At 45.9% G+C, this 22,935-nt stretch overlaps 2 protein-coding genes and 1 long non-coding RNA gene across 10 annotated transcripts in view; 2 read left to right on the top strand and 1 right to left on the bottom strand.

Moving 5' to 3' along the window:
- Positions 1-16,465, top strand: part of LOC118398949 (collagen alpha-2(XI) chain-like) — a 45,802-nt gene extending 29,337 nt beyond the window's left edge. For 6 of the 7 annotated variants that reach the window (XM_052472038.1, XM_052472037.1, XM_052472034.1 and 3 more), the window contains 38 exons: positions 47-91; positions 825-878; positions 1,118-1,225; positions 1,354-1,407; positions 1,508-1,561; positions 1,724-1,768; positions 1,988-2,041; positions 2,264-2,308; positions 2,423-2,476; positions 2,593-2,646; positions 2,878-2,931; positions 3,065-3,262; positions 3,386-3,439; positions 3,557-3,664; positions 3,781-3,888; positions 4,018-4,071; positions 4,209-4,262; positions 4,390-4,497; positions 4,609-4,662; positions 4,806-4,859; positions 5,088-5,141; positions 5,240-5,293; positions 5,402-5,509; positions 5,612-5,665; positions 5,875-5,928; positions 6,442-6,495; positions 6,655-6,708; positions 6,957-7,064; positions 7,426-7,479; positions 7,651-7,812; positions 9,952-10,005; positions 10,261-10,296; positions 12,498-12,551; positions 14,242-14,527; positions 14,804-14,916; positions 15,025-15,093; positions 15,370-15,606; positions 16,072-16,465. In XM_052472038.1, coding sequence (XP_052327998.1) covers positions 47-91; positions 825-878; positions 1,118-1,225; positions 1,354-1,407; positions 1,508-1,561; positions 1,724-1,768; positions 1,988-2,041; positions 2,264-2,308; positions 2,423-2,476; positions 2,593-2,646; positions 2,878-2,931; positions 3,065-3,262; positions 3,386-3,439; positions 3,557-3,664; positions 3,781-3,888; positions 4,018-4,071; positions 4,209-4,262; positions 4,390-4,497; positions 4,609-4,662; positions 4,806-4,859; positions 5,088-5,141; positions 5,240-5,293; positions 5,402-5,509; positions 5,612-5,665; positions 5,875-5,928; positions 6,442-6,495; positions 6,655-6,708; positions 6,957-7,064; positions 7,426-7,479; positions 7,651-7,812; positions 9,952-10,005; positions 10,261-10,296; positions 12,498-12,551; positions 14,242-14,527; positions 14,804-14,916; positions 15,025-15,093; positions 15,370-15,606; positions 16,072-16,218 — 3,165 coding nt within the window. In that variant the 3' untranslated portion in view covers positions 16,219-16,465. The remainder of the gene's footprint in view (positions 1-46; positions 92-824; positions 879-1,117; positions 1,226-1,353; positions 1,408-1,507; positions 1,562-1,723; positions 1,769-1,987; positions 2,042-2,263; positions 2,309-2,422; positions 2,477-2,592; positions 2,647-2,877; positions 2,932-3,064; positions 3,263-3,385; positions 3,440-3,556; positions 3,665-3,780; positions 3,889-4,017; positions 4,072-4,208; positions 4,263-4,389; positions 4,498-4,608; positions 4,663-4,805; positions 4,860-5,087; positions 5,142-5,239; positions 5,294-5,401; positions 5,510-5,611; positions 5,666-5,874; positions 5,929-6,441; positions 6,496-6,654; positions 6,709-6,956; positions 7,065-7,425; positions 7,480-7,650; positions 7,813-9,951; positions 10,006-10,260; positions 10,297-12,497; positions 12,552-14,241; positions 14,528-14,803; positions 14,917-15,024; positions 15,094-15,369; positions 15,607-16,071) is intronic. The other variant, XM_052472036.1, reaches the window with a different exon arrangement.
- Positions 7,828-9,945, top strand: LOC127909849 (uncharacterized). Its single transcript, XM_052472040.1, has one exon. It carries the CDS (start codon positions 8,858-8,860, stop codon positions 9,719-9,721), a length of 864 nt encoding a protein of 287 aa, XP_052328000.1. The 5' UTR covers positions 7,828-8,857; the 3' UTR covers positions 9,722-9,945.
- A 2,600-nt stretch (positions 16,466-19,065) lies between the features above and the next one.
- On the bottom strand, positions 19,066-21,385 carry LOC127909850 (uncharacterized). Of its 2 annotated transcripts, XR_008072590.1 has the most exons (4): positions 21,281-21,385; positions 20,006-20,106; positions 19,415-19,623; positions 19,066-19,292 (listed from the first exon to the last, which is right to left on the bottom strand). It is a non-coding gene; the product is annotated as an uncharacterized LOC127909850 (long non-coding RNA). The 2 variants fall into 2 exon arrangements; XR_008072589.1 differs by lacking the exons at positions 20,006-20,106; positions 21,281-21,385 and having other exon boundaries at positions 19,415-19,830.
- Between the last annotated feature and the right edge of the window lie 1,550 nt (positions 21,386-22,935).

Genomic DNA, 22,935 nt, shown 5'->3' with positions numbered 1-22,935 from the left:
TAATGCCTGATTAATGACTGACCTCCTAATCGTGTTGTAATTGCAGGGAACTCAAGGTATCCGTGGACTGAAGGGTCACAAAGGAGAGAAGGTAGGTGACCTCATCCAGTGTATCACTGATTGACAAATAGTATATGTGACAATAAAACATCCTATTTTATTTTGGTGGTTTTGATTAGGATCCCCGTTAGCTGTTTGCGAAAGCAGCAGCTACTCTTCCTGGGGTCCAACGCACAACATGTAATACAGAACATGAATAGACAACAACCGCTCAAGGACAGGACTACATCGATTAAGAGTCAAAGAAGTAGCCTTACTTTGAGAACTGATGCCGGGGTGTTAAAAGTGGTGTACCGTGTTGGTCTTGTGTCGAGATGACAGCAATGCCGTGGGTTAACACCTCTTAAACATTTATGGTAGAATTTGGGTTGGACTGATGGACATACCTTTAGAAATGTTGTAAAGTTATGTCTCTCAGCCCACAAACGTTTATTTTGTGAACAACAAAGTCATTGTCGTTTTAGATGTCAGCCCCAGTACTTTTAGTTTCGGGCCACTAGGGGGCGTACTGGGAAAGACTTTCAGACAGCAAAGCCACACAGGTGTCAAGTTATTTGTCTCTCTCGCCGACCTTAACATGAGAAGACATTGATACTGCTTTTAGTACTTTTCATATGATTCCACAAACATTTCCATCATTCTTTATGTTGTAAGAGTTCACAGAAAGACTTTATTTGAATTTGTGTATTTTAGTCGCCACCTGAAACACTTGATTGACCATAAATATAAAGCCTTTTAGTTTAACCACAGTTGTCTTTTTTTAGGGAGAAGATGGCTTCCCTGGAATCAAAGGAGACTTTGGTGTCAAGGGGGAAAGAGTAAGATTCATTTAGTTTATTAAATGATTCCTCTGAATAATTGTATTCAAGTATTATGTCTTGTTTTACAAGGTCATGTTAAATGTTGCACAGTTATTTGGCATGTTTTTTTTAATCTTGTGGTTATTTTTATACAATTGAATTACAATTTTAGGTTCATGGATTGATTTGCCCTTAATTGATGTGCATGCGTTTTCTATACCAGTGTTGATTGTTTCCATGTGTGTTCCTGCTGACAGGGAGAGGGTGGAGTGCCCGGTCCCAGGGGAGAGGACGGCCCTGAGGGGCCAAAGGGCCGCGTTGGCCCCCCTGGCGAGCTTGGACCCATCGGCCTGGTCGGAGAGAAGGTGAGAGGAGGGTTCATATTCCCTAGAACAGACTTTGGTTTATCTCATAACACATCTACCTGGTTGGCTAGTTTTTGTCATTTTGATTGGTTAGTCATAGGGTCATTGATGACTGTATCTGATTGCAGGGTAAACTCGGTGTCCCTGGACTTCCTGGCTATCCTGGAAGACTTGGACCTAAGGTAACGTCAACCCTGGTTTCCTTCTAACAATTACACGTTAGCTTATTAAAGGGACTGACAATATGGAAGCTGGGTTAACCAATGCTTCATGTGTTTTCAGGGCTCCCTCGGTTTCCCAGGATTCCCTGGGACCAACGGCGAGAAAGGAACACGGGTAAGGTTGCTAACGACGGGAATTAAAACTCTGTTCCGCTGTCAAGTCAAATTGTCCCCGCTATGTACTGCGCGTGACGTAATCCGTGTATAAAGCCAACTGCGCCGGAGATGACGCTGATGTTGCCTGTGTGTCTGTCTCACGGAGTCTGTGTTTCTTCAGGGTCTGATTGGAAAGCTGGGACCCAGAGGACAAAGAGGACCAACGGTACAGTTCTACTCTACTCCACTCAATTCCACTTATCTATAACACTGTTGATTATCAAAGTCTCTCTTTATAGCTCATCCACCACTGATTTCACCAGGGCTCGTGTTGGACAACAACCGTTTGGTTAGTTTACGGAGATGAACCAACTAGAAGTGGATCAGAACCACTCAACCAAATGCCCATATCATTCCTAATTGATTCTCCAACTCTCTCCAATAGGGCCCCAGAGGTCAGAGAGGACCGAGAGGATCTACTGGCAAACCAGGAGCCAAAGTAAGACAATATCTTTAATACAATATCGATAGTACAATATCTATAATACAAAATCAACAATACATCCATCACAGACAATTGTGACAAAGGAGATTTATGGAGGTTAATGCTCAACAGCACTGTCAGTTCACCTACAGGCCACCATGTCATAATAAGACTGTAATATTGGTTAGCTGCATCGATGGTAATAATTCTGAGCTTCTATCGCTTTCTTTTTACTAGGGTACATCAGGAAGTGACGGCCCATCTGGTCCACCAGGAGAGAGGGTAGGTTGTCTGAGCTATCATTTATTTGTTTACTGGTAGACACTTTGTCGTGCCACTATAGCATACCTGTTGTTGTGACACTTATACCTGTCCTCCTCCCATTGTATCTTTCAGGGATTGCCCGGACCTCAAGGAGCAAACGGTTTCCCGGGGCCAAAGGGACCTCCCGTAAGGCTATTATATCCACTCTGTATAGCTAGATTCATTTCAGATGTATTTTTATTAGTAGAGTTTGAAACTGTAAGTACCTTCTTTCCCTTAACCCTTTTCTATTTCCTACCCAGGGACCACCAGGGAAGGATGGACTGCCCGGACACCCTGGACAGAGAGGAGAAGTTGTAAGTCTGTTTCCTTGTCTGGAACATGCGGCCATGTGGGGTACAAGCTATCAGGAATATATGGATCTCATAAACAGTGCCATGTCTTTTGCTACGTTGTGTTCTTTTAAATAAAAAAGTTGATCTACCGTTACTTCCTCACACGATAAACACGTTTACCGACGCTGATTGCATTAGGGGTTACGCAAGGCTCTATTCAAGGCCCAATTCATTTTGTTTTCTCTTCCACAGGGATTCCAAGGAAAGACTGGGCCACCCGGACCTCCAGGTGTTGTTGGACCTCAAGTAAGATTAATGCAACATTTCTTTATTAACATTGTCCAGTGTCCAATGTATGGATTTGATCCAATGTATGGATTCACCTACACCATTCACTTTCCATCTTCATTACTCCTCTTCCTCCTCTTCATTGTCCCAGGGTCCCTCAGGAGAGACTGGCCCCCTGGGCGAGCGCGGTCACCCCGGGCCTCCAGGACCACCAGGCGAGCAAGGACTCTCCGGACCCTCTGGCAAGGAGGGAACTAAGGGAGACCCTGGTCCCCAAGGCGGCCCCGGCAAAGATGGACCCCCAGGACTGAGAGGCTTCCCCGGAGAGAGAGGAATGCCTGGCACCCCGGTTAGCAGTCTGACCAATACACTTTCTGTGTCTGATAGCCTATTCTCTATGTCCCAGGGTGAGATGTCATATTGTATATAGATTGCACATTTAGTGTTTTAACATGTTCCTGTCTGCTTTTAGGGAGGCGGCGGACTGAAAGGAAGCGAAGGCCCAGCAGGACCTCCCGGAACAGCTGTACGTCTGACAATAATTACATCTGAAATGACTCATTGTGAAATAATTTCATGTACAGTCCTTTTCGACGTCCACATCACCTTGGCTTTAATCACGTCTGTAATCATACCTGTGCAGGGATCCCCAGGCGAGAGAGGGCAGGGAGGCAGTGGAGGCCCCATCGGACCCCCAGGAAGACCTGGCCCCCAGGGGCCTCCAGGACCATCAGGAGAGAAGGGCGTGCCCGTGAGTACTTTTACAAAACATATCCAATGTACAGAGCTGTGATGTCAGACCGGGTCATTGTTCTTCTCTATTCTCTATGTCTTATATGTTCTCTCCCCCACCACCTTCCCTCTCAGGGGGAGAAAGGTCCAATCGGCCCGGCTGGTCGTGACGGTGTCCAGGGCCCAGTGGGTCTGCCAGGTGCTGCCGGATCCATTGGAGTTCCAGGAGAGGACGGAGACAAGGCCAGTAACCACCATGATATCTCCATCACATATTCTAATTACTGGGTTTACCACGTGAGACGATATCACAATGCTCATTTCAAACCTCTCGTAACAAAAGCTTTTGTGGTGGATTTTTTGGGATTACAGGGTGAGGTTGGAGAGCACGGCCAGAAGGGAGCGAAGGGCGGCAAAGGAGAGCATGTGAGAGACATTACCGCCATTCTTTTACTGTCTGTTCCTTATCTCTATTGTGTCTGAACAAGATACTGTACGTATGATTGTCTCTGCTAAAGTACAGTGACACCATTTGCTCACAATGAGACATTGTGTGTCAACAGGGTCCTCCCGGTCCACCAGGGCCAATGGGTCCACTCGGTCAGCCCGGCACTGCTGTAAGTAGAAACTCCATCAACAGACAGTGTGTTATCAATATTGCATCGGACACATAGGAATTCATAGCATGGTGCCCCTCGGAGGTGTTGCCTTCAATATTCCCCTCTCTCTGTCTCCATTGTTCAGGGAGCTGATGGAGAACTAGGAGCCAGAGGTCAGCAGGGGCCATTTGGGGCCAAGGGAGATGAAGGATCAAGAGGATTCCCAGGGGCCCCAGGTCCCATTGGACTGCAGGTATGATGACGGATTTCTGTTGTGACAACCTGATTTGAACCACATTACGATAGTCTTGTGATTGTGACTCAATAGGTCAATGGCATCTCTAACCGTGAATGTATCTTGTAGGGATTGCCAGGCCCATCAGGAGAGAAGGGAGAGACGGGAGATGTCGGACCAATGGTGAGTGTCGACGACAAATTGGAGCAACCCAACAGATGATTGGATCTCATCATTATTAAGCCAATCGTAATAGTTCAGGAAGAGGTATTGCTAGCATGAATCACACTAGGATATTGCTCATCTCATCCTATTTGTCTCTTTAGGGTCCACCTGGCCCCCCAGGACCCCGTGGCCCTGCTGGTTCAAGCGGCGCTGACGTGAGTACCTATCTTCTCTCAAAACCTTCCAGAAGTTTCTCCTCGGCGTAGAATAATCATATTGAATGATTTCATTGTAATGGAGTTTTTATGCTACTGGAAATATTATGAAGTCATCCCACATGAAGACCTAGTCTCCCTGTTGATTTGAAGTCATATATGGTACTATGGGTATGACTCTTGTTGTTTTGACATTATTGATGCAATTATGTTTATTTTTTAATTCAGGGTCCTCAAGGTCCTCCTGGTGGTGTGGGTAACCCTGGAAACCTGGGAGATAAGGTAAACGTAAATTCACATGAACTTGATTGAAATGCTCCGTTGTAATCGTCAGAGTATGCGTGTACACGTTCTGAGAACTGAAAACGTTGTGTTGACAGGGAGAGCCTGGCGAAGCCGGACCACCTGGAATCGGAGGAGAGCCAGGAAAGAAGGTGAGACATAGATCTTTTGGTTCAACTGTATTGTCCCGTACGCACGTATTTTGTTTCTATACATGGATGCATTGCACTGTGAGTGACAGTGTTGTTGTCCAATGGCAGGGCCCACGTGGAGAACACGGAGACAAGGGAGAGGCGGGACAACCTGGTACTTCTGGCCCTGCTGGTGGAAGAGGAGGCCCTGGAGACGACGGACCCAAGGGAAACCCTGTACGTCAAATATACTCAACAGATAAATCTAGTAATACAACTTGTACTGACCACACTAGATGTTTCGGTGTCTGACGTTATGCCATTGTGTCTCTCTCCTAGGGCCCTGTTGGTTTCCCAGGCGACCCCGGGCCCCCTGGTGAACTCGGCCCCAGAGTGAGTATCTAAAAACGCTCGTCACGCACGTTTCATTTGATCTGTTTTGTTGTGGTGAGACAGATATTCCAATTAGTGTGTTCGTAGCGTTTCATACCACTGGTGTATCTATGAATGAGTGTTTTGTTCTATCAACAAACCCCAGGAAGTATCTACTTTTAACGCCGTCGTAGCAATGGCCACATCTCTGATAACTCTGTCTTCTTTAGGGTCAGGACGGAGCAAAGGGAGAGAGAGGAGAGGACGGTGAACAAGGACAAGCTGTAGGTGGCCTCGTACTCCAGCGTCTATTTCATTTCCTTCCTTCGCTGTTGCTATAGTTACGACATGGGCTCTTCTCCAGGACTCTCCTTCACCAAGTGCTTTGATGAATTTGATGTTACTGGGTCATACATTGTCTGTTCAACGATCGCTCCTGTGCGAAATGGCTCCCTGCAGCAATTCAAGAGTAGTGCTTGTAATGTCGAGCACATCCTCAGAGTTTAGGGGACATTGTGGCCATAAGCATGCAAATCCACAAATCTAAACCACCTCAGTTCAAGCCAGAGATAAGTGCATTTTCCATCTTGAAGCACCTGTTGAAGCATAAGATGGGACTGCGAGGTTAAAGTTCATGTCCTCCCTGGCAGATCGCCCTTAAGGCCCGTCGAGAATGTAGATTATTATGCAACTTCAAAAAAACAGCTACCCGTGTGTATATTTAGGTTCAGTTCTTTATAGTTAATATTGACCCCTTGCAGGTCACTGAAGTGTTCTAATCATGCTCTCTGCTGCAGGGATCTCCTGGACCCACTGGTGAGAACGGGCCTCCTGGAGGACCAGGAAAGAGGGTAAGGTCGTTCACCCGCACCAGGCCACACCGCAACTATCATCCACAGTCATATCTGTTGGTTTTCAATGTATTATGTTTGATAGATGCTACAGGTGGCCTATAACCAATCATAGAAACGTCATGACGTTGATAATATTACACATCGCTTCTTTCCCAGGGTCTTGCTGGAACGAGAGGACCAGAGGGACGACAGGGAGAGAAGGGAACTAAGGTAAGAGTTCAAAGGTCATCGTTCAGTGTGTTGGCACTGGCAGTTAACCCTGTGGATCGTTATCTATCCTAGTGATAGTGAGTCACAGGCCATGCCAGACAGACCTGAAACCAAATGTACATAGCTCTCTCTGCTGTCAATCATTTTCCAAATATATTAATTTGCTCCGCTCACAACCCACATTGGGGATTTGGAATATTGGAGTTTATTAATGTCTGATGGGTTTTTTCTCTCTCTTTTTTTTCCAGGGAGATCCAGGTGCCAACGGACCTCCAGGAAAGACAGGCCCCGTCGGACCTCAGGGTCAACCAGGAAAACCAGGAACTGAGGGTCTGAGAGGACTCCCTGGATCAGTGGTGAGGGAGATGAGCTCACTCTTCCATGGACAGACTGGGCTATTCAGTCTGTGGTTCAGTCTACTGCTCTAGAGTCTGTCTGTCTGTCTGTCTCTCTGTGTTTGTCTGTCTGCCAGTCTGTCTACCAGTCTGTCTACCAGTCTGTCTACCAGTCTGTCTACCAGTCTGTCTACCAGTCTGTCTACCAGTCTGTCTGCCAGTCTGTCTGCCAGTCTGTCTGCCAGTCTGTCTGCCAGTCTGTCTGCCAGACTGCTCTATAGGGCCTAATTTAGGCTCCTCGCTACTACCATGAGCTTAACCCCAGTGTAACGGAGCTGTTTGATGTGTTTGCCACTAACTTGCTTCTGATGATCTCTTCAAGGGCGAGCAGGGTTCTCCGGGCCTTTCCGGCCAGAAGGGACCTCCCGGCCCGCTGGTGAGATAAGACACTGATATGTACATTAATATATCTATAATAGATTGTATCATCCACACTGTGTTGATCTATTGGCATACAGGGCTATATTGATGCTTCAAGTGAATATACTCACATCCTTACTCTTTAAAGCTGCAGTACCATCTCACTCTCTCTCTCTCTCTCTTCAAGGGACCGCCAGGTTTGCCAGGACTGCGTGGCGAGGGCGGTGACAAGGGAGAGAAGGGACACTCGGGTCTGATTGGTCTGATTGGGCCCACCGGAGAGCAGGGAGAGAAGGGAGACAGGGGACTGCCAGGGCCACAGGGGACACACGGATCCAAGGGAGAGACTGTGAGTGACACCTGTCTCTCCTTAGCTGACATTATAGAGCTTTGAAAGAAAGGTTGCTGGTTCGAATCCCGAGCCGACTCGGTCCAAAATCTGTCGATGTGGCCTTGAGCAAGGCACTTAACCCTAATTGCTCCTCTATGTCACTCTAAGAGCATCTGCTAAATGACTCAAATGTAAAGATGCCGTATATTTTCTCTAAGGATATACACACACACACACACACACACACACACACACACACACACACACACACACACACACACACACACTGGAAATAATGTTATTCTGTCAGTATGTCACATCCATATTGAACATGTCTGATCACGCCTTCCATAGCCGACGTGAGCAAGACCTTTAAACAGATGAACATTCACAAGGCCGCGGGGCCATACGGATTACCAGGGCTTGTACTCAGATGCACGGACCAACTGTCAAGTCGATTCACTGACATTTTCACCCTCTCCCTGACCGAGACTGTAATACCCACGTTTCAAGCAGACCAACATAGTCCCTGCGCCCAAGAATGCGAAGGTAACCTGCCTAAATGACTACCGCCCCGTAGCATTCACGACGGTAGCCATGAAGTGCTTTGAAAGGCTGGTTATGGCTCACGTCAACACCATCATCCCGGAAACCCTAGACCCACTCCAATTCGCATTCCGCCTCAACAGATCCACAGATGATGCAATCTCAATCGCACTCCACACTTCCCTTTCCCACCTGGATAAAAGGAACACCTATGTGAGAATGCTGCTCATTGACTACAGCTCAACGTTCAACACCATAGTGCCCACAAAGCTCATCACTAAGGTAAGGATCCTGGGACTAAACACCTCCCTGTGTAACTGGATCCTGGACTTCCTGACGGGCCACCCACAAGTGTTGCGGCACACAATTGGGCCAGCGTCGTCCGGATTAGAGTTTGGCCGGGGTAGGCTGTCATTGTAAATAAGAATTTGTTCTTAACTGACTTGCCTAGTTAAATAACGGTTAAGTAAAATAAATAAATAAAAATGTGGTAAGGGTAGGCAACAACACATCTGCCATGCTGATTCTCAACACGGGGGCCCCTCAGGAGTGTATGCTCAGTCCCCTCCTGTACTCCCTGTTCACCCACGACTGCGTGGCCAGGCAAGACTCCACCGCCATTAAGTTTGCTGATGATACAACAGTGGTAGGCCTGATCATCGACAATGATGAGACAGCCTATAGGGAGGAGGTCAGAGACTGCCAGGACAACAACCTCTCCCTCAATGTGAGCAAGACAAAGGAGATGATCTGGGACTACAGGAAAAGGAGGGCCGAACAGGACCCCATTAACATTGACAGGGCTGTAGTGGAGTGGGTCAAATGTTTAAAGTTCCTTGGTGTCCACATCATCAACAAACTATCATGGTCCAAACACACCAAGACAGTCGTGAAGAGGGCACTACAAAGCCTATTTCCCCTCAGGAGACTGAAAATATTTGACATGGGTCCCCAGATCCTCAAAAAGTTCTACAGCTGCACCATCGAGAGCAACCTGACCGGTTGCATCACCGCCTGGTGTGGCAACTGCTCGGCATCCGACTGTAATGCGCTACAGGACCTATATTCCAGGCGGTGTCAGAGAAAGGATAAAAAAATATCAGACTCCAGTCACCCTAGTCATGGACTGTTCTCTCTGCTCCCGCATGGCAAGCGGTACCAGAGCGCCAAGTCTAGGTCCAAAATGCTCCTTAACAGCTTCTACCCCCAAGCCATAATACTTCTGAACAATGAATCAAACGGCCTATTTACATTGACCCCCCGCTGCTACTCGCTGTTATTATCTATACATAGTCAGTTTACCCCTACCTACATGTACAAATTACCTCGACTAACCAGTACCGCCACACATTTACTCGGTACCGGTACCCCCTGCATATAGCCTCCTTATTGTTACGTAATTATATTATGTTACTTGTTTTATTTTACTTTTAGTTTATTTAGTCAATATTTTCTTAACTATATTTCTTGATCTGCATTGTTGTAAGTAAGCATTTCACAGTAAATTTCGGCTCAATTGACAAACAAAATTGGATTTGATTTGTATTCTATGTCACCCTTCAACAACAGTTCAATGCTGATGAATTTGTTGTGTGCTGACTGTGTTTTTAGGGTGTTTCTGGAGGCACTGGGCCCATCGGTCCTGGTGGCCCTGCTGGTATGCCCGTGAGTACAGGTTCTACATCCTGGTTCTTTCATCAGTATATCATGTAACATCCTCTATCAACACTGTGGTATTTTCAAAACAGAACCTGTAACATAGAAAGATGTCAGCATTTATGTATCCATGCCTTTTATACTTTACATAACTCTGTTATGTCACTAGTAGTTACATTCTCCTTTTTTCAATGGTTTTATAACAATGGTAATACTGATCTTCTATTGAATGATAATCATTCCTTTCCTGTTCCTCTTCCACAGGGTCCTGAAGGTGTGAAGGGAGCTAAGGGTGCTACAGTGAGTAGAACCCCTTCCTCAAACACTCTTTGTAGTGTACTATCTGCTTCAATATTATAATGCTTATTGAGTCCCGTGTGCAGTGTATTGAGTCCCGTGTGCAGTGTATTGAGTCCCGTGTGCAGTGTATTGAGTCCCGTGTGCAGTGTATTGAGTCCCGTGTGCAGTGTATTGAGTCCAGTGTGCAGTGTATTGAGTCCCGTGTGCAGTGTATTGAGTCCCGTGTGCAGTGTATTGAGTCCCTGTGTGCAGTGTATTGAGTCCCGTGTGCAGTGTATTGAGTCCCGTGTGCAGTGTATTGAGTCCCGTGTGCAGTGTATTGAGTCCCGTGTGCCGTGTATTGAGTCCCGTGTGCCGTGTATTGAGTCCCGTGTGCAGTGTATTGAGTCCCGTGTGCAGTGTATTGAGTCCCGTGTGCCGTGTATTGAGTCCCGTGTGCCGTGTATTGAGTCCCCGTGTGCCGTGTATTGAGTCCCCGTGTGCCGTGTATTGAGTCCCGTGTGCAGTGTATTGAGTCCCGTGTGCCGTGTATTGAGTCCCGTGTGCAGTGTGTATTGAGTCCCATGTGCCGTGTATTGAGTCCCGTGTGCCGTGTATTGAGTCCCGTGTGCCGTGTATTGAGTCCCCGTGTGCCGTGTATTGAGTCCCTGTGTGCCGTGTATTGAGTCCCGTGTGCAGTGTATTGAGTCCCGTGTGCAGTGTATTGAGTCCCGTGTGCAGTGTATTGAGTCCCGTGTGCCGTGTATTGAGTCCCGTGTGCCGTGTATTGAGTCCCGTGTGCAGTGTATTGAGTCCCGTGTGCAGTGTATTGAGTCCCGTGTGCCGTGTATTGAGTCCCGTGTGCCGTGTATTGAGTCCCCGTGTGCAGTGTATTGAGTCCCGTGTGCAGTGTATTGAGTCCCGTGTGCAGTGTATTGAGTCCCGTGTGCAGTGTATTGAGTCCCGTGTGCCGTGTATTGAGTCCCGTGTGCAGTGTATTGAGTCCCGTGTGCAGTGTATTGAGTCCCGTGTGCAGTGTATTGAGTCCCGTGTGCAGTGTATTGAGTCCCGTGTGCAGTGTATTGAGTCCCCGTGTGCCGTGTATTGAGTCCCCGTGTGCCGTGTATTGAGTCCCCGTGTGCCGTGTATTGAGTCCCCGTGTGCCGTGTATTGAGTCCCCGTGTGCCGTGTATTGAGTCCCGTGTGGAGTGTATTGAGTCCCGTGTGGAGTGTATTGAGTCCCGTGTGGAGTGTATTGAGTCCCTGTGTGCCGTGTATTGAGTCCCTGTGTGCCGTGTATTGAGTCCCGTGTGCAGTGTATTGAGTCCCTGTGTGCAGTGTATTGAGTCCCGTGTGCAGTGTATTGAGTCCCGTGTGCCGTGTATTGAGTCCCGTGTGCCGTGTATTGAGTCCCGTGTGCCGTGTATTGAGTCCCGTGTGCCGTGTATTGAGTCCCGTGTGCAGTGTATTGAGTCCCTGTGTGCCGTGTATTGAGTCCCGTGTGCAATGTATTGAGTCCCGTGTGCCGTGTATTGAGTCCCGTGTGCCGTGTATTGAGTCCCGTGTGCAATGTATTGAGTCCCGTGTGCCGTGTATTGAGTCCCGTGTGCCGTGTATTGAGTCCCGTGTGCAGTATATTGAGTCCCGTGTGCAATGTATTGAGTCCCGTGTGCCGTGTATTGAGTCCCGTGTGCAATGTATTGAGTCCCGTGTGCCGTGTATTGAGTCCCGTGTGCAATGTATTGAGTCCCGTGTGCAATGTATTGAGTCCGTGTGCCGTGTATTGAGTCCCGTGTGCCGTGTATTGAGTCCCGTGTGCAGTGTATTGAGTCCCGTGTGCCGTGTATTGAGTCCCGTGTGCAGTGTATTGAGTCCCGTGTGCAGTGTATTGAGTCCCGTGTGCAGTGTATTGAGTCCCGTGTGCCGTGTATTGAGTCCCGTGTGCAGTGTATTGAGTCCCGTGTGCCGTGTATTGAGTCCCGTGTGCAGTGTATTGAGTCCCGTGTGCAGTGTATTGAGTCCCGTGTGCAGTGTATTGAGTCCCGTGTGCCGTGTATTGAGTCCCGTGTGCAGTGTATTGAGTCCCGTGTGCAGTGTATTGAGTCCCGTGTGCAGTGTATTGAGTCCCGTGTGCAGTGTATTGAGTCCCTGTGTGCCGTGTATTGAGTCCCTGTGTGCAGTGTATTGTTTAATCTCTAATGCCTCCTGTCTCTGTGTTCCAGGGAGGAGCTGGTCCCAAGGGAGAGAAGGGTGTCTCAGGACCCCCCGGGCCTCCAGTGAGTACCCATCCTTTGCGTAATCGGTTTATTCCATGAAACCAATTAAATACTTGGATTTTACACCCATTTTTCAGTTTTGTCCAGTCTAGATCTATGTGCAGTTGCTTACATCATTTTAGAGCATAACATCTATCTGCATTCGGAAAGTATTCAGACCTCTTGACTTTTTCCACATTTTGTTATGTTACAGCCTTCTTCTAAAATGTATTCAATTGTTTTTTTCCCCTCATCAATTTACACACAATACACCATCATGACAAAATAAAATAAAATATATCACATTTACATAATTATTCAGACCCTTTACTCAGTATTTTGTTGAAGTACCTTTGGCAGCGATTACAGCCTCAAGTCTTCTTGGGTATGATGCTACAAGCTTGGCACACCTGTATTTGGGGAGTTTCACCCATTCTTCTCCGTAGATCCTCTCAAGCTCTGTTAGGTTGGATTGGGAGTGTTGCTGCACAGCTGTTTTCAGGTCTCTCCAGAGATCTTTGATCGGGTTCTGGCTCTGGCTGGGCCACTCAAGGATATTCAGAGACTTGTCCCCAAGTCAGTCCTGCGTTGTCTTGGCTGTGTGTTTAGGGTTGTTGTCCTGTTGGAAGGTGAACCTTCGCCCCAGTCTGAGGCCCTGAGCGCTCTGGAGCAGGTTTTTATCAAGGATCTCTCTGTACTTTGCTCCATTCATCTTTCCCTCAATCCGGACTGGTCTTCCAGTCCCTACTGCTGAAAAACATCCCCACAGTATGATGCTGCCACCACCGTACTTCACCGTAGGGATGGTGCCAGGTTTCCTCCAGACATGACGCTTGGCATTCAGGCCAAAGAGTTCAATCTTGGTTTCATCCGACCAGAGAATCTTGTTTCTCATGGTCTGAGAGTCCTTTAAGTGCCTTTTGGCAAACTTAAAACAGGTTGTTGTGTGCCTTTTACTGAGGAGTGACTTCAGTCTGGCCATTCTACCATAAAGGCCTGATTGGTGGAGTGCTGCAGAGATGGTTGTCCTTCTGGAAGGTTCTCCCATATCTACAGAGGAACTCTGGAGCTCTGTCAGATTGACCATCGGGTTCTTGGTCACCTCCCTGACGAAGGCCCTTCTCCCCCGATTGCTCAGTTTGGCTGGGCTGCCAGTTCTGGGAAGAGTCTTGGTGGTTCAAAACCTCTTCCAATTAAGAATGATGGAGGCCACTGTGTTCTTGGGGAGCTTCAATGCTGCAGAAATGTTTTGGTACCCTTCCCCAGATCTGTGCCTCAACACAATCCTGTCTCGGAGCTCGACGGACAATTCTTTCGACCTCATGGCTTGGTATATGCTCTGACATGTACCTGAGCTCAATGTTGAGTCTCATAGCAAAGGGCCTGAATACTTATGCAAATAAGGTATTTCTGTTTTTTTATATTTTTTTATACATTTACAAACATTTCTACAAACCTGTTTCTGCTTTGTCAATGTGGTTTATTGTGTGTAGATTGATGGGGGGGGATGATTTAAGCCATTTTAGAATAAGGCTGTAACGCAACAAAATGTGTAAAAAGTCAAGGGATCTGAATACTTTCTGAATGCACTGTACGTGTATTCAACGTTTTCAGTTCAAACATAAATAAGTTAATTGTTTCATAAACCTATAAATCTCATTAATCATTATCAACCAATAATAATCTTTCTCTGTGATCCTCCTCCAATCAGGGTCCTCCAGGCGAAGTCATCCAGCCGATGCCCATCCAAATCTCCAAGAAGTCCAAGCGCTCCATCGACGCCAGCCGGATGCAGTCTGAGACAGACGCAGAGTCGGCTGTAGCCGACGCCACCGGCACAGAGTTCCTGACAGGCAGTGAGGGCATGGAGGAGATCTTCGGCTCACTGAACTCGCTGCGACAGGAGATTGAGACCATGCGCTTCCCTCTGGGCACCAAGGACAGCCCCGCACGCACCTGCCAGGACCTCAAACTCAGCCAGCCAGAGCTCAAGGACGGTACGACGCTTTTAGGCGTAAAACTATTCACAAAAGAAATGTGTCAATTCTGACTTTACACAGGGATTTTTTTTTAGAGACAGAGGAACTCTTACAAAGACATTTATGAGGTTCACTTTTAACTAAAGCCCGGGCTGGGTTTCTACTAAGCTAATATACACAATTGTTTTAAAAATCTATCTGCAGTATTAAAGCTCATCACCCCCTAAAAAAAAAAAAGCATTTGAATCTCTTGGTGTTTAAATCGTGCCTTATATCTCTGCTCCCCCCTTGTAGGAGAGTACTGGATCGACCCCAACCAGGGTTGCTCTCGCGACTCTCTCAAGGTGTTCTGTAACTTCACCGCTGGTGGGGAGACGTGTCTGTACCCCAGCAAGAGCGTGGACACGGTGAGAAGAGAGACTGAGCTCATCAGTCAATAATGTACACACTAACTCTACCCTGAAGGAGCTGTGTTTAAACATCTACACATCTCATTGTCTCTATTTCTCTCCTAGGTAAAGCTCAACTCTTGGACCACGGAGAAACCGGGCTCCTGGTACAGTGAGTTTGCAACTGGCAGCAAGGTTAGTATGGGTTCATCACACCACTGTACAGAATCCCAGGGGGACATTCATTATGGTCCATATGTGTGCAATGTTCGACCTGGTTATCAACAAATGCGTGAAGATAATTGTCAATCAGAAAAATGATCAATGCATTATCATAACGCTCCGTCGATAAGGAAAGTGTTTATTATAATGTCAGGTGGACATATCCAACTCTCTGCTTATAATAGAGTTCACTTCTACCAGCTTCGTCAGAGTTTATATCTCATGGGATATCTTCTTTCACCCCCCCAGCTTTCGTACGTGGACTCGAATGGCGAGCCGATCGGCGTGGTTCAGTTGGGCTTCCTGCGGTTGCTGAGTGTCCAGGCCCGCCAGAATTTCACCTATCACTGCCACCGCTCCGTGGCCTGGGCCGACCGCACTGCCAATAACGGCCACAAGAGGGCGTTGCACTTCCAGGGCGCCAACGATGAGGACCTCAGCTACGAGACCAGCCCATACATCAAGGCCCTGGTCGACGGCTGCTCTGTGAGTCTTGTTGAATTGGTTTATTTAAACAGCGTGGTCCACTCAGTAACAATTGGCAGTGTTTTTCAGGGAGTCATGGGAACCAAAAGTAATCTCTCTAGCTTTACTCACCTCTCTGTGCACGGACATTCAAGTTATGGATGTGTACCTCGAGTATCTAAAAAAAAACTAAAGAAACCTGAGATTTTATAGGGTGTCTGGGGGTATACCCCCCCTTATTTAATTTTTTTAAAGGAACATTTGTCACAATTCTCTAAATGTTGCTCTATTTTCAATCTGATGTAGGCTAATTTAATATTTTTAATCTCAGCAGTCAATAAGAACAAATGCCAATACAAAAAGTATTACAATGGAACTCTATGTTTTCCATTACACACAATAAAAGTGAAGTATCAAATCCTAGGCAGATACCCTTTCCTCAGATGTAGTGATCTCACCCTTCTCTCTGTTTCTGTCTGTCGGCAGTATCGTAAGGGCTTCGACAGGACAGTGGTGGAGGTGAACACGCCCCAGGTGGAGCAGCTTCCTCTGCGGGACCTCAAGATCACAGACTTTGGGGAGAGCAACCAGAAATTTGGCTTTGAAGTTGGACCTGTCTGTTTCCTGGGCTAACACACCGTACAGAGAAATGAGAAACACATATAGAATATACACTTACTATGATGCACACACACTCTGTCACACACACACTCATGCACTTAACACAAACATTGACACATTTGCATAGACATGGCAATATACAGGACATGCCCAGTAATTTGTACATTTATTTCAGGATATCAAACACACACACACACACACACACACACACACACACACACACACACACACACACACACACACACACACACACACACACTGTTGTGAAACGGACATGCACTCACTCAAGTGTATGCCCAGGGGAAAACATCTCCCAAATAGAAATGGACGACAAGAGAAAAGTAGAACGCAAACATTCTCGCGAAGAGGAGACCAAAGATCGATTGCAAGAATGAGAGATGGCGTTCAGACCGTCAACAGAATAAAACAGTGTTCTTTTCCAACGAACAGCTGGGTCAAAGACCCGTCTCCTCCTTCCGTACACGCCAGAGCCCCTGTCGCGGACCCCCTCTCACTCCTCTCTCCTTCCCGCTGTCTCTCTACCGAGTTGTCTCAGCCACTCTACCTCTCTGCTTCGCCCTCACCACACACTTTACCTCTCATGCATCCAAGCCCCACCCCATCCTACGTCTCATTTTCCGCCTCGCCACATTAAGGGGAAACCAACGAAGGAACGGGAGATCCACGAAGGCCTGACGGTTCAGAGACTACCAGGAAAGTCTACTGTACGTCCATGTTGTCTAGCTAAGTGAATTTTCTCCATCATCTCCACCAGTGAAATTCTATACCAAACAAACCAACTATACCAGCCTAACATCAGTTACACCAAAGCAGGTCAAATATAATGCAGGCGGATGAGTCTAAACTTTACGGTGCTTTGTGGAGATGGAGTGGAAGCAGATCTGTGACATCTCTAGCTTTAACGCGGCTCTAACCTTAAAGTGTGACTATGAACAGCCTTTTACTCAATACTGTAGTAATATAGTCCTAACAGCAACGTACTGTCTCTGAGCTGCATGGCTGTTTATTTTTGGGCCAATAATGTTGCATGCAATGGGACCGAAGGGTGTCTATGCCTTCTCTAAGGACCAATGAATCAAAAGCCATGAACCTTGTAAATTCTACTGAACGTGATGTGTGGAACATTTATTTGTAATCAATGTTACAACTGTCACAGACAGTCCAGAACTGTAGTTCCTAGACAAGCGTATGGGCCAGAATGCCATCAAACCAGTCTAGTACTTACAGGTCTGGAATTTCATTGCTGTTTCATGTAGAACACAGGTTACATTACAGGATTTGTGACATTCCGTCTCTTTTCAAGCAGGGAAGGTATCAGGGTTAAATATGTATATGAGCTGAATAGATGACGACCCAACGTTCTCTCTTACAGCGGTGAATAAAATGCTTTCTTTCAAAAAACTGTGGCACGGTGCTAATTATACCAAAGCGTTAATATATTCAGCGTGAATAATTCAAGTTTGACTCCATCACAGCCGCACGATGTCGTCACCAGTTCTCCTACTGGAAATGTGCAATCGAATCCATTTGTACAGACTGTGATATTCTATTGTATTTATTGAAAACAAAACAGGGTGCTTCAAACAACGACAAAAACCAAATATGACACTCGAATGTGGTATTTCATTTTGTATTTATTTCCTGTAGTTCTCACTTGGCGGTCTTAAAACAATTAAATACATATTAAACTAACACTAAACCGAGTTATCTGTACACACCCCCCTTTGGTCTATGAATGTCAACAGTTCTGGTGGTGGTGGGGGGCACGTGGCCATATCTCATTGTAACCATTTAGCATTCATCGACTGTACTGTGCTGTTATGATTGCTTCTACTGTAATGATTAAATGGTGACTGACTCTCCATTGCGGTTTGCCACTGCTTGGCTGAGCTGTGCTGCAGGAGTATGGCGAGGGCGACAGACACCAGGATTCTACGGTTGTGAGAATACAGCGGGCAGGGGACAGCTAGCGGGAGGGATGGAAGATTCTAGCAACCACGTGGGCAAATATTACAAAGATTTTGTTTCTAAGTGATGTACTGTGGCTATGGGGTTGTATATCATTATGGGTATTTTGGTTTGTGTGTTTTGGGTTCGTTTTTCTTTTGACATTGCAGAGAAGGGGGGGATTGACAAACTAAAACCTGAGGTGATTCGCGAGAGAATGACATTTATTGTTTTTTGTTGTTGTTAAAGACAAACAAATATTTCGACAAAATATGGTGCTGAAAAGACAAAAAGTATTATTTTATAATGTAAGTAATTTTAAATGTTGTTTCTGTAATATATCATCTTTTTAAAAATAGCTTCTTGACTCCCTTGTGTTTTTTTCCTCGTCCCTCCGTTTCATCCTCTCTCAACTGGCTGGTGTTACATGTTACCCAGAGCTACACAATAACTAGTCATTATTTTATTTCTCTTCATTCAGTCAGCTGAATATAACCACATCATTCACAATCTCCAGTGAACTGACCACCAGAATCAGTCAGATCCCAACCGTATTTCCACTATATCACCTCATCAGCCCCCCTCTTTTCCCCTCTACTGTCCAGTGCTCAGTGTTGTTTTCCTTCTCTGTTTACTGTTAGTTTTTGTTTTGCTTTAGTTTCACTGTTTCATTGTTCTTGGCTTGTTGTTTTCTGTTCAACGTCTCCAATTAAACCACATGCCAACGCATTTTCTCTGTGTTCACACTGTATTCGTGTGTCTTTGTACGTGTGGCGTCGGTCTTTCCTGTTTTCAAACATCTAAATCCAACCGTGTTAGTAATGACTGGTATAAGTTTCACTCGCAAAATTATAGTAACCGCACATAAATGTAGAGGGTTAAGAGACGGAACTCGGTTAAATTGGGAGAGCACTCAACTCTCGCCACAACAGGTTTCAATTTATTGCACATTTACACTAAGATATTGACTAGATTTACAAAACAAGATTGATCCCCAATCGGTTGTATTATCACACGCGAAGGCACAGTGTGAACGTTGAAGACATATACAATTACTGGACCCTAGATGGGATCTTCATGAGGATGATGGAATGTTGTCTCAGCCAATGAAAAGGCCTCTGAAGATGAGAAGAAGAAGAAGAAGGGAAAAGAATGTGTTAACAGGACAGCAGCGGGTAACTTAAAAGGCATTTCCTGTTAAACATGAACCATTATAATGTATTGCAGGTGGGTCCATTACCTGCTACTTCAACACTGGTTCCAGTGATGTAGCCAGAGTCCTCTACTGGGAATGTGTTAGGATCCATCAGCTTCCTCTCTACACAGAGAGGGAGAAGGGTTAGGTCTTACAGACTTACCCACAATGCTGCCCACAGCAATGATGGAGCGTTTCGGAGCTCCACTGGCAACCAGAGCCTTTCCAACAGCCTTAGTCAGGTGAAATGTAGCCTGGGAGATGGGGGGAAATATTTGTAGAATACGAGGGTAAGAAAAACTATTTTAACTCTCCGATTTCAGGTGTATCAACATAAGTGTCACTGAACCTAAAGAGAGTATTTCTGTCTAGAATAAATACCATTTGTGAGGAAAAACTCATTCTGATTGGCTGGGCCTGGGTCCCCAGTGGGTGTGCCTATGCCCTCCCAGGCCCATCCATGGCCGCACCCCTGCCCAGTCAATCATGTGAAATCCATAGATTAGGGCCTAATGAATTTATTTCAATCGACTGATTTCCTTCTATGAAATGGAACTCTTTGAAATGATTGCATGTTGTGTTTATATTTGTGTTCGGTATCAATAGATTCAGGACAATAAGAACAAAGGGTCATACCTTTAGATGACTTGGGTAACCTTGTCAAAGTCCTCGTCCTCCATTTTCAGGGAGAAATCATCCTGAGTGACACCTGCAGCGTTCACACATACTGAGGGAGGCTGAAAGTACCGACACTGCATTCAGATTCCTTATGGCATTCAGTGACTCACTCACACAAAATGCCTCTTCCGATTCAGGCAATTTCTAACTTCTCGATCGTGTTGCTAAAGAACTGAGTGAAGTGCTTCAGGTCAAGTATCCAAAAACGTTACATGACTGACTCATTGTCCCAGTAGGAGACGCCAGCATAGGCTTTAGGATAAGGACTCTAAATTACACTAGTACACCCACTGAATTAGTCTGTGTGTCTGCACATATGTTAATCACATGTATTCTTGTGAGTAGCTTCTCTACACTCTCCCTTGATTGAAACATCCACAGCAGCAGCGATGTGGTCCTGCCCTTTGTGGCCATGGTCCAGGATGCCCAGGGCTGATTGGCTGACTCCTCTCTGATATCTGCGACCACCACTGTGGCACCCTCAGAGGTAAATTGCTGGCATATGGTTTAGCCAATCCCACTGCCCCCTCCTGGAGACAATGAGTAGTGCAAAAATGTAGGAGGCAATCTGCTGTAGCTCACTGCAGGCAAAGAGGGCTCTATGCAACTAACTTGGAAAATATGTAAATTAGGTCTATAACAACGGGGCTGATGCATTCTTTCTAGCTTGCTTCATGTCACCTGAGTGAAGGTTCTTGTAGGGTAAAATTGTTGTCTTCACCTTTGACCCAATGAGAGGGACACATCTGTCTCATCTGGTAAAGGTGAAGACAACTGCATTTCTTGTCCAATGAAAATTGGCTACTATAAAGAGTGTGTATGTTAAAGTTAACTTAAACGGGATATTGTCATTAAGGTTTCATTAGCCGTCTAAATCAGTTTGCTATGTGGCTCTTGAATTACCACAGGACAGAAAAAAAAAACATTTTCAAAGCAAACATGTTCACAAATGTCTGCAAGACGATAAACTGTAACAGTGATGTCGCATAGTTGAAACAATGTTATAATGTTGCAATGTTACAAAGAACGTTCGCTACATTCTTGCACTGCAGCGAAATAAAACGATTGATGCCCAACAACTAACGTTAGCCCAAGGTTTAGCTAGAACAACCACAAGATAGTGCGCCTAGATAAGCACATCTACCCTCAGAGAACTGCAGTTATAATTTACCTACTTTACATATGTATTAAGTTGCATATAAAGGCCGACGAGGCGTGAAAGACGACACTAACCCGTGATAACTGTCAACCTTGATGAGCCGTGTTGTGGCCGGCATGAAGATTGAGTCGTTCTCGCTTGATCCAGGAGAGGGAGCCACAGGACAGGTTTTGTTCGCGATCATTTCTGTGACTCCTTTTCTTCTTCTGTTGGTTTTATGGCGAACTACAACCGAAAAAGGTCTATTTTTTCCACCACTAACTGGATGGGTTGAAAAACAAGGTAAAAAGAAAACCATTAATCCACCCAAATAAAAATAGTACACTGACAAATCCAAACCAAATCTCCATATCTCCCTTCTCAAGCTCTCGGGCCTCAGAGGGTGGTACTGCTTGTGACAATACTCCATGCAACTCCTCCACCGAGAAATCTTTCAGTGCCAGGAACCGCTCTGCCACATCCACAATGATACATACATTTTCCTGGACATCCTATCGACCTTGGCAGTTTCAATAATCACCTTCTTAACCTTTTAAATACCTTGGTCCTGCTGGTGAAAGGAAACCCCTGCAGCCTGCAGTGAAGGCCTATCCACAACCATATTACTCTTCAAGTGCACCATTCAAACCCTCAACCCTTTTAACAGCTGCTTCATATGAAATGCTCTGGACAGCCCTGACTTTGGCCACCTCATTCTCTTTCACCACCTCATTCTCTTTCACCACCTCATTCTCTTTTACCCTTGTTGGGCATTCTAAAGACGTGGCTTCATGGTTCCCACCACAATTGCAACATGTCACATTTTCATCCCATGATCTTTTCCACAACTTGGACATCTTGTCTTCTCCATTCTGCAAACACTTGAAACATGTCCAAAAGATGTTCACAGTGGTCACACTGCATCGGTCTTGGGATAAATGCTCTGACTCTGTAGTTTAAATATCCTAACTGTACTTGAGTGTCAAAAAACACAAGAACAGATACTCTTCACTTTTTAATCCTTCACCACACGATTCATCCGACGTGCATATATACCTCCTGGAATTCCTTTCAACACCGACTTCCCATGAGCCGCCAGATATTACCCCACTGAGGGGTGCCCTGTACCGAAGAGGCACACACGAAACGTCAAACTTCTCAAATCGGGTGAGATGCAACACACGTTCCTTCGGATGTACAACAATTAGAAACAATCCCGCTCCTCTCGTGATCCTGACAACCTCGTGATCCTGACAACCTCGTGATCCTGACAACCTTCACTTCACCCAGCAATCCCTCCACCAGTTTGGATATCTCAAATGGATCCCTTATGAAAAGAGATTGCAGTCAGAGTGCAGTATAACTGAAGTACAATGCAGTATAACCAGTATGCAGCAAATCCTGCATCCAATATAACACCGTTTTTTTAGGTCAGAAATGTTGCCGTGTAAATGCAGTTATTCTGCAATTACTGAATCCAAAACACCACAGGTGACTGCAGTTACTGCACTTTTACTGCAGTTTCAAAACTGCCATCTTATTTTGTAAGGGATTCTTCAAGATTGGTAATCCGATCCTACAAGACACGTTGGGACATTCTCAGCACTGTACACTACTTTGCTCCGTTTTCCATATATATATTTTTTACAATATTCCAATTCTCTTTGATTCTACCGCCATTAGATTCACAATCCACATCAGCTTCCGCCATCTTTCCTCTCATCTCTGTGACTCGTCAGCTTGTAGTATG

The sequence above is a fragment of the Oncorhynchus keta genome, chromosome 20 (assembly GCF_023373465.1).
Source record: "Oncorhynchus keta strain PuntledgeMale-10-30-2019 chromosome 20, Oket_V2, whole genome shotgun sequence".
NCBI lineage: Eukaryota > Metazoa > Chordata > Actinopteri > Salmoniformes > Salmonidae > Oncorhynchus > Oncorhynchus keta.
Note: the sequence above shows the minus strand (reverse complement) of the source record. Positions and strands in the feature narration are given on the sequence as shown.

Coding starts and splice junctions, on each gene's coding strand:
- LOC127909849 (XM_052472040.1), top strand. CDS start 8,858: ATGCTGATTCTCAACACGGGGGCCCCTCAGGAGTGTATGCTCAGTCCC.